At 43.5% G+C, this 10,379-nt stretch overlaps 1 protein-coding gene across 1 annotated transcript; it reads left to right on the top strand.

The window, feature by feature from the left end:
- On the top strand, positions 1-9,599 carry tesca (tescalcin a). The gene is made up of 8 exons (XM_053654285.1): positions 1-379; positions 2,176-2,245; positions 2,544-2,624; positions 4,264-4,403; positions 4,597-4,658; positions 5,204-5,308; positions 6,384-6,431; positions 6,523-9,599. Exons 1-8 carry the CDS (start codon positions 316-318, stop codon positions 6,604-6,606), a joined length of 654 nt encoding a protein of 217 aa, XP_053510260.1. The 5' UTR covers positions 1-315; the 3' UTR covers positions 6,607-9,599.
- The last annotated feature ends 780 nt before the right edge of the window (positions 9,600-10,379 follow it).

Here is a 10,379-nt window from a genome sequence, read left to right as displayed (position 1 = left end):
AAGCCCGTGCTGGTTAAAACAAGTTAAACAAGTCAAGGGGAACGATGAACATTAAAATTGTTCCTGTTTGTTTTGTTCTCTATTTGAATTCCTGTTCACTCCGCCTGAAGGGTGAAGCTGTTACCGTAAAGCAGGGTATATAGGCGCTGTGGAGTTTCAGAAGCGTGGAGCAGTAGTATGTATACCTGTGCCTGAAGGATGAAGCTGTTACCGTAAAGCAGGGTATAAAGGCGCTGTGGAGTTTCAGAAGTGTGGAGCAGTAATAAACCTGTTCTCTCTCCTGCACGGCTCTGCTCTGCTCTCAGTCTGCTGAACATGGGTTCCTCACACTCTGACCTGCGGGAACATGAGGTCCAGCATCTCTCTGAGAAAACCGGCTGTGAGTACACTCTCTTCTTCTCACTCTTTCCCTGCTCTTTTTTTTTTCATTCAGTCCACTTAATAAACCGTGTGCGTGTGTGTGTGTGTGTGTGTGTGAGAGAGAGAGAGAGAGAGAGAGAGCGTCAGTTTCTGCGTAAAAAGTGTCTTAAACGTGGAAAAGAAACATCTTAAAAGGACTTGAGAGGATGTTTGGTGACACTTAGTGTTCATATAAAAACTCCTTCCTATTATTTTGCTGTGACAGATTTTTTGTTGACAAGTTTTTCCACTTGTTTTGCGTTAAATTTCATTTTATTACACGTTACACTTCTGATATGTCAGAATCACGTACTTGTGGTCACGTGACATGTCGAACTAACACCACTGGCCCTCTATTGTAAGGCCAAAGACAATACACAAGACATTATGGTGTCATAGCACTGCCATAGTTGTTATATTATATTATATATATATGTATATGTGTGTGTGTGTATATATATATATATAGAGAGAGAGAGAGAGAGAGAGAGCTTCATTGTAAATAGTAGGGGTGTAAACTTTCCACACAGTATGATTTGATATTTGACGATCCGACTGAATCTGGTACGAAACGATACGGTTTTGAATCCTTAAGGCCATGAGACGATATTCGACCATACCACTGAATCTGCCATGATGCGATACGATTTCGAATTCGGTTCACGGTTTACCGCAACGATTAAAATTTCTATAACCGATGAATCAGACGAGTCAAAACCGGTTCACTCAGACAGGTTTGTTTGGAAGAAATGAATCAGTACACGTTTTTCAATCTCTACTCCTTAGACTCCCGAGCTCAGGTATCACTGCTAATCCGGTCACCTCTCATCGTGGTTGCTCAGATAACACACACCCGAGTGTTAACTTTACGTAACGTCGCTTGTTTCTAAGCAGTGATTAGGTGTGTGCAATACAGCAACACAGTTCAACGTGAAGTCTGAGCTCCACTGAGATACGCCGGATTGCAGGCTGTGTAGTGTACAAACACGGGCTGTGGTGGCGTGACGTGTTAAATGCAATGTAACCACCCGGTCTGAGCAAATATACTATTTACCCGAGCAATAGTTTCCATGTACATGTTTTTCCTTATTATTATGAAAATGATCTGCATTGACAATGTTATTTTACTATAAATGGGGGGGGGGGGGGGGGGGGAGAGAGAGAGACGGGACACCAACACAAACAATTATTTGCATCCATGTTTACAGGAAATGAAGACTTTTATTACAATTTACAAACCGCTAATTGATTATCACAGAATCTAATATAAATTGATGGATTTAATAGATTTAAAACAAAAAAAACAAAAAAAACGTGTTGCTATTCAACAAAGGAAAAAAAAAAGACGTTAAGACGTTAACATTTATGAGTCTCCCCCACCATTCTGTGTAAACTCTAGAGACTCTCGTGTGAAAATCCCAGGCGTTTCTGAAATACTCAAACCACCCACCAACAACCTGGCTCCAGCAACCATGCCATAGTTCTAATGATTAACTGATATCACGTTTATTTTCCATACTCTGAAGCTCCTGATGCGTGGCCTGCATGATTTTATGGCCTGCACCGCTGCCATATGATTGGCTGATCGGATAATTGCACGAATAAGCAGGTGTATCGCTGTTCCTAATAAAGTGGCCGCAGAGCGTATACGGTATACGTACATGCATAGTATATTCGGTAGGAATACCAAAACTACTTTTAAAGAGGTACAGTAGTTGGTTTTGACAGATACAAGTGCAAACTCATCCAACATTTCTGCTTTTCTTGTCCATCCAGTTTCTTCAGAGCAGATCAGAAACCTGCACAAGAGATTTAAGAACCTGACCCACAACAGTGACACCTTAAGGTACCTCTCACCAAAAATAAATGATAAACTATTAAATATCTGATGTTGGTGTAAGATAGGTAAGGTCTAATCGTCAGGAAATACACGCCCGTGTCCCAGCATGTAAATGAAACCTCGTAGGAAAACATTAGAACGTATTCTTTCTCTTTCCCTGCGACATTCAGCTGTGACCTTCATCACATACCATCCTGTTTTTAAACAAGGCCTGCAAGTCACTAATCCTGGCCACAGGTCCTGCTGGAGGCTCAGAATGAATTCAGTCTGCCCAACGAAACTGTCCTGTTTTTCTGAATTTCAGCCGAGGTGACCTGGAGAAAATCGGCGATTTGACTTTCAACCCCATTAGAAGCCAAATCATTGATGCCTTCTTCGACAAAAGGTACCGTTGAGTGATTTTTTTCCTCGATTATATTTCAGTTATTCAACAATCCATTATTGAACACTCAGGCAAATCCAGCGTTTAGGGAACATAGGAAGTAGAGGACAGGTGCGCTGAAAGGTAGGAAGAAGGAAAGACGGGAAACCTTGGAAACGAGGACGCTAGGGACACTGGAAACCAAAGGACAGCTGGAGATTATGGACAGTGACGATTAAGAATAAGTAGGAAATAACATGGGATGAAGGAGACAAGGGAAACATGCAAAAGTTTAGGGACTAAGAAGAAGAAAGCTAGGGAGCCGAGTGAAACTAAGGAACACTTGCAGACTAGAACAGCGTATGCACATGGAACACTTGTCCGGTGGACAGGGAACAGCTGGAAACTAAAGACACTGTAAACTAGCGAAAACACTGAAAACGAGGGAACAGCTGGAAACTAGAGACACTGAAAACGAGGGAACAGCTGGAAACTAAAGACACTGAAAACGAAGGAACAGCTGGAAACTAAAGACACTGAAAACGAGGGAACAGCTGGAAACTAGAGACACTGAAAACGAGGGAACAGCTGGAAACTAGAGACACTGAAAACGAGGGAACAGCTGGAAACTAAAGACACTGAAAACGAGGGAACAGCTGGAAACTAGAGACACTGAAAACGAAGGAACAGCTGGAAACTACAGACACTGAAAAATAGGGAACAGCTGGAAACTAAAGACACTGTAAACTAGTGAACAGTTGGACGCTGAAAAATAGGGAACAGCTGGAAGCTTAAGACATTGAAAACGAGGGAACAGCTGGAAACTAAAGACACTGAAAACGAAGGAACAGCTGGAAACTAGAGACACTGAAAACGAGGGAACAGCTGGAAACTAAAGACACTGAAAGCGAGGGAACAGCTGGAAACTAAAGACACTGTAAACTAGTGAACAGTTGGACGCTGAAAAATAGGGAACAGCTGGAAGCTTAAGACATTGAAAACGAGGGAACAGCGGGAAACTAAAGACACTGAAAGCGAGGGAACAGCAGAAACGAGGGAACAGCTGGAAACTAAAGACACTGAAAATGAGGGAACAGCTGGAAACTAAAGACATTGAAAACGAGGGAACAGCTGGAAACTACAGACACTGACAACTAGCGAACAGCTGGAAACGAAACACTGAAAACAAGGGAACAACTGGAAACTAAAGATTGAAAACAAGGGAACATCTGGAAACGAAAGATGCTGAAACCTAGGGAACAGCTGGAAACGAGGGAACACTTGGGAATTAAGGACACTGAGAACTAGGGAACAGCTGGAAACTAGTTACACTAGTCTGGCTCATTTATCATTTATTCATTTATGGGATGTGTCAGATGCCCTTATCCAGAGCGACTTATATTTAATTTCATTCATACATCTGAGCAGTTCAGGGTTAAGGGCCTTGCTCAAGTTCTACCACTGCCCGTTCTCCTGCTTCTTTCAGCAGAAATGTTGCTGCTGTTTGACTAAAACTGACTCGAACCGTACCCAATTTTTTTCTAGAAGGTTCCACATAAAATGGATGATTTGGAATAAACTGCTTGGTGCGCACACACTTCTGAAATATCACTAGCAGTGCTAATGCTGTAAACTCACCTGCGTTTTGCTGATGCTGCTTCAGGAACTTCAGACAGGATGAGGTGGGCACTGTGGAGGAGATCAGCTTCGAGGAGTTCCTCACCGTCATGTCCCACTTCAGGCCACTGAACCAGGAGTTGACGCAGGAGGACAAAGATAAGATTAGAAAAGAGAAACTCCACTGTGAGCACACACACACACACACACACACACACACACACATTATCCAGCTTCATCGTCTGTAAATCCCTGATGATCCCTGGAGACTGAATATCATTATTTTTCCTCAGAGAAGCAGTTTCCAGGTTTAGGTTTAGGGATCGTGTAAAATTCGGAACGTAACTGAATTACCGCCTTCTCCTTCCCCTCCCTTCAGTCCTGTTCAACATGCACGACAAAGACAACGACGGCATCATCACTTTGGAGGAATACAGACAGGTAAGAAGGATTTGCTCCATTGTTTTCCATCAGAAATCTCCGAAGGTCCATTTACATAAAATCCCTCGCTTACAAAAGGTCCGGATAAACACCTAACGTCACCGAATGCAACGACACCGGCCTTGTAATGATTTCGAGGTAACACTTTTTGACGAGCTCTGCAGACTCGGAACAGATGAGACGCGACTGTTTTGAACGCGACGTGCGGGGAATGAACACACACGTCTCTATCCGGTCGTCTTTAAATCTTTTGTTTTCATTGTCAAGTTGTGTTTGTTTTTTTTTCCCTTTAAGCAAGGCATGATGATATTTTGCATAATAAAACTGAAAGATCTCTGAAAGTCAGTAAAATCTCTCCACTGTGAGCTTCAACCCTGTAGTCTCTGGTCTAATGAGCCGCCGTTGAGCTGAATCGTTTACATAAGTGCACGTGATCGGATAAACCGCCGCAGAGGATCCGACAGAGAAGCCGCCAGGTCGTTCTGATGAAATACTTTGTGTACGCATTTCGGTCATTTCTGCACCTCTGTGTTGATGTTCTGCAGCTGGTAGAAGAACTGCTGTCCAACTCTGCTATCGAAGGAGAAACATCCAAGTCCATCGCAGACGCTGCTATGCTCGAGGTCGCGAGCGTCACGATGGGTCAGATGGTACGGTGTCTATCTCGCTACACAATCGGGGGGGGGGGGGGGGGGGGGGATGGGGGAATGTCTGCTCTTTTATGTCGTTTAAACAGTTCATGCTGGGGACATGACCAAAGTAGTTCGTTCATTAACGATGTACTGTTAGGAGACGCAGTACAAGGAGGCAAGTTAGTTCCTGTTATCACTTACGTTACAGCGGCCATAAAGAAGGATTTTCTAGTTACTATTAACTACTACTAGAACCCAAAAAGGTCTTCTTTCACAAGTATAGGAACAGCTATTTATTGCCGGTAAAACCACTGACAGGTGACGTGAATAATATTGATTATCTGGTTACAGCGGGAGCTGTCGAGGGGGTAGGGGGCAGGGCGGGGGGGGGCTATATTTATTAGTCAGAAGTATGTAAACAGTCAGTTCTCGAAGTTGACGTGTCGGAAGCAGGACAAACGGGCAAGCGTGAGGATCTGAGTGACTTTAACAAGGGCCAGATTGTGACGGCTAGACGACTGGGTCTCCAAAATGGCAGGTCTTGTGGGGTGACCCCCCCCCCCACACACAGTGCAGTGGTTAGTACCTATTAAAAGCGGTCCATGGAAGGACAACCGGTGAACCAGCGACAAGGTCATGTGCGCCCGAGGTTCACTGGTTTTTAATATTATAGCTGATAACAGGAGATAACTTGGAGATAAAATGTAGCTAGAAATGGACAATAAGTACACATAATTCTTTGTTGTAGTTTTAAAAAAAAAAAAAAAATACAGACAATGTAATGTTTGCCAGATTGCTGTGGTGTAAAATGAATAAAACATTTCAGGACATGTTGTTAGTGGGAAATAATGAACCTCGTTGTGGAAACAGTAACACTGTAGCATGTTGAGCTGTAACAGCATGACCCCAAGTGTTTTACTGCTTGCTTAGAAACCACAGTTTGAGACATCAGTGGAAAACTCTCAGTAGCATTACAGATATCAGAATCATGACATAAATTAGCATCGTAGTGCCAAAGAGAACTTTTTTTCCCAAAGAGAACGCTTGGTTAGAATTTCACTCAAGTCTCCACCGATATCCGTGACCCATCTAGGCTCCAGATGAGGTGTATGAGGGAATCACGTTCGAGCATTTCCTTCAGGTTAGTGAAGAACTCTTTCCTCCTCGTGTGTTAAGTTTTTGTCGAGGTTTTTTATCCTTGTCGTATAACTGCGCATGTTCTCGTCATCCAGATTCTGAAAGGCGTGGAGATCGAGTCGAGGATGTACATCCGCTTTCTGTACGTGGACACGACGACGATGAGATGCGGAAAGTAGACCGTTCCCAGCTCTGTACTAGTTTGACCTTTCGACGACTTCTTAAAGCATCTCCAAACCTTCCAGTAGTGCTGCTGCGTGCGTGCGTGCGTGCGTGCGTGCGTGAGTGAGTGAGTGAGTGAGTGAGTGAGTGAGTGAGTGAGTGACACCTGAACGGGTTGAACAGCATGTGTGGCATTTCTGCGAGCGTATTTTTAAACTGACGTGCTGTATGTGTGGCATGCGTGTAGGTGTTGAGTGAAGGACTAGCGCTCGGCTGAAAGGGGAGATTGTTTTGGGATAATTTCTTAATCCCTTTGGCCTTATCTATTTTGGGTGCCTTTGAGTAGAGGTTAAATACTGCACCCACATAACGCTTATTAACCGTATTAGCAACACACTCACGCATATTCTGCACTTATACGGTATCATGGTCCAGTTTTAAGAGTCCACTACCACTGTCAAAACCTGTTCGGTGTTTAACGTTTGCATTTTTAATTTTTTTTTAATGTACAGTAGATCAAAACGACACGTAAGCCTGTCTCACTTAATATCTGTTCTATAGCTAAATATCCGAGTCGAACCACCATCTACCATCCTCGCGTGAAACCGTGACGTTCCTAAGGAAACGTTTCGCCTTTCGTCCAGCGCCCTCTTCAGACGTACGCACGTAATATCGGTTGACTTTGTACTTATAAATACGAACACAAAAATACACGTTCATGAGCACCGACGAAGACATTACCGACATTAGTATTTTTCCGCCAAGGCGTCGTTGGTAGTTCCAGCGTCGCAGCCTCGTGCTTCGAGCGTGATCCGTTCCTCTTAGCAAATCGTCTTCAATTCTTTAAGCGTACCACGTGAGGGTTCCTCCACCGGACTCGGACTATCAAAATGGCTCAGAGATGAACAGTGAGTGGCATTTCAGGAGATGCCAAGGCCTTCTCGAGTTATTTTGGCTGCACGTGGCGCCGGTACGGTTCTCAGAGAAGCAGCCCCACATCACGATGCTCCCTCCACCGTGCTTCACCGTATGTATAGCGTTCTTACGATCGTACGTCTTTCTCCAAGCATGACGAGCTGAATTATCGAGCTCTATTTTTGTTTCGGAAATAAATAAATAAATAAATAAAAAGACTCCTGATTTGTCTAAAGGCTCGTGTGCACATTTGTAGACGCACCCTCTCTGTGGTTCTTTCACAGCACGGGAGTTTTGCATGGGGTGTTTTGCAGTGCAGTTCATTGCTCTGTGTAACTGTCGCTCCTGCTGCGTATAGGTCGTCCTGCAGCTCTTTTCGAGCGACTGCCGGCTTCTCTCCTATCTTCCTCATCATTAGTCCGAGAGCGCATTTCTACGACTAAAAACCCAAAGAAATATTCCTTGCACTGACTTAGCAGGGAATAGTGGGAAGTGCCGTGTTGTTAAAGGAGAATAATCCAAATCCACGCCAAGGGGGTGTGACTTGGGCCGACGTGAAGCAGCCTGGTTTAAACTTGACGCGCGATTCGGCTCACGTGCGGAAGCAGAGGTATTCCGCACCCGCAAACGTCTGGCGAGTTTACGCACGGCGACGTTGAACACGCCGACTTTTTGCGATCGATGTCGCGATTGTCTTTACCTTCGAAACTATTTACAATCTACACAAGCTAGGCAAAACTGATCCTCCGGTAGGTTTGAAGGTGACACGAGAGGTTTTAGAAATCGTACGCTAAATGTCATCGGAAAAGCGGTCAGCGTTAGCGCCCGACAACAGTCTAGAATCGTATCCGCGTATCGATTCGAGAACGAGACACAGCGCTCAGTCGTTTAGCGGAGGAACACCGGCGGGATCATTCGTCCTAGAACTTTAAACTATGCTAGTGCAGGATAGGGAAAATATTCAATCAGGGGCGTGTCCGAACGTGACTCCCCGTGACTTCTCAAGAAGTATTAGCGCATATGTCTGTCTTTATTTTCAATATCGATTCGTAAAAGAAAAGAGCGAAAAGAGGAGATCTGGAGCGAGTTTCTCTCATGATCTCATTTGTAAATCAAGTAGTTTGGGAACCCCTGGTCTATGCTACGTCTCTGTAGCATTCTCCGTTTGAGTGTCGATTGATAATGTTTTCCCTGAGAACTTCAGGAAGCTCCTTCTCCTTCACCTTCACCATGATTGTTACCACCGGCAACGTCTTTTAAAACAACACCAGGTGCGATTTGCATTAGAACATTTTTCCCAGCGTTTCATTCTTTCAGTGATGATGCAAGGCCTACAAAGGTTTTTAACATAGTGTCCGAATACCTTTTCCCCATCAGTTCTGTTTTTGAAACATCTTACTGTTTTCATCATGCTTATGAATTTCTCTCTATATATATAAGTACAATGTCAAACGACATTATGAGTGTGAATCTCAAGTGGCTCTACGCACTGGAAGTAAATTAAATAACAAAAAAACCAAACAAAAAAAAGTGTCCGAATACTTATTTCCCCTCACTGTATACGGCTTAAGGAATATTTCATGTGACCTTTTCACGAACCTTTTCATAATACACCCGGTGGTGTGCTATTCTAGAAAGAAAATAAACAACCGCGTGACGTGGTGCCTCCCGACGCGAAACCGTTAGCCCCCCGAACTGTTTCCTTCCTTTCATACCTGTTGATTTCTGAGTTCTGAATTCTGATTGGTCAGCAGCTGTTGATTAATGTTAAATATTCCATTTTCTATCATCAGCAGCTCCAGTAATTCCTTCTTGCAAAAATCACACGCTTATATTAATAACGTTCCGTGATCGTCACGTCTACAGCTCCTATAACGTAAACGGGGAATCGTTTCCCGGACGTTCCACAACACTAAACCGGTTCAGATAGAAAAAAGCACGACGTGTTGTTCTTTAATGAATAAAACGACATAATCGTCGGCAGACCGCTGTCGTATAAAAGGGAGTAAAACACACCGGGACGCTGTTGTTGTTCGAGGAAAATCATCTCAAACGAACGTTGAGGTGGTTGCGGCAACGCCGCTTCATCTCACCGCCCTGTGGTCGATTATTTTCCTCGAACAGCACGCCCTCGAGTGGATTACTCCTTGTTAAAGCGGGAGGCATTTTTGATAAACTGGTTTTTCTTTCCTCCAGGTGTTCGGCTCACGGCTGAGTCTAAAGGCTGAATCGTAGCGTAAATCTTACATAATACAGTTCCACTTAGACAAAATAACTGTATATGAACATTACACGACATTACATAGCTTAACAATGTTCATCTGAAGCAAGAATATGTAATAAAGATGATGTTTTGGGTTTGTTTTTTTTAAAAAAAAATATATTTTACGAAAAAGATTTAGCCGGAAACAGACTTCCATTAGTGTTACTGTAAATATATTAACTTCACAGCTCCAGGGCAAGATGAAATAAACACGTGTTAGACACGATTTGGGATTTTCGCCGAGTCATCGCTGTAACTGTTCATCTGGACCTGATGTAAAAGTTCACCAACGTACACAATGCAGCGCCAGTGTTCCCAGTGTGTGGGACGAAGCCGAGCTGCTAAAATTCCTCTCTCTCTCTCTCTCTCTGAGAGAGTTAACGCCCATGTTAATGAGTCAGTGAGCAGAAAAAAAAGAAGAAGAAAAGGATCCGGGTGTTACAGTTTAGCACAATAGGCAGTCCTGTTCTCCGGCTACTGTTATCAGAATCGCTCATGCTTACACATCTACCATTAAATATAAATAAAGAGGGTTTGAGGGTAAATGTTTAATCCCAAATGAGATTTAAAAAAAAAAAAAAAGTGTTCTTTTTTTCTTTTTTTTAAATGAGA

Source organism: Ictalurus furcatus, chromosome 22 (assembly GCF_023375685.1).
Source record: "Ictalurus furcatus strain D&B chromosome 22, Billie_1.0, whole genome shotgun sequence".
In the NCBI taxonomy this organism is placed as follows: domain Eukaryota; kingdom Metazoa; phylum Chordata; class Actinopteri; order Siluriformes; family Ictaluridae; genus Ictalurus; species Ictalurus furcatus.
The sequence above is the reverse complement of the archived record's forward strand: the minus strand, read 5'-3'. Positions and strand labels throughout refer to the sequence as shown.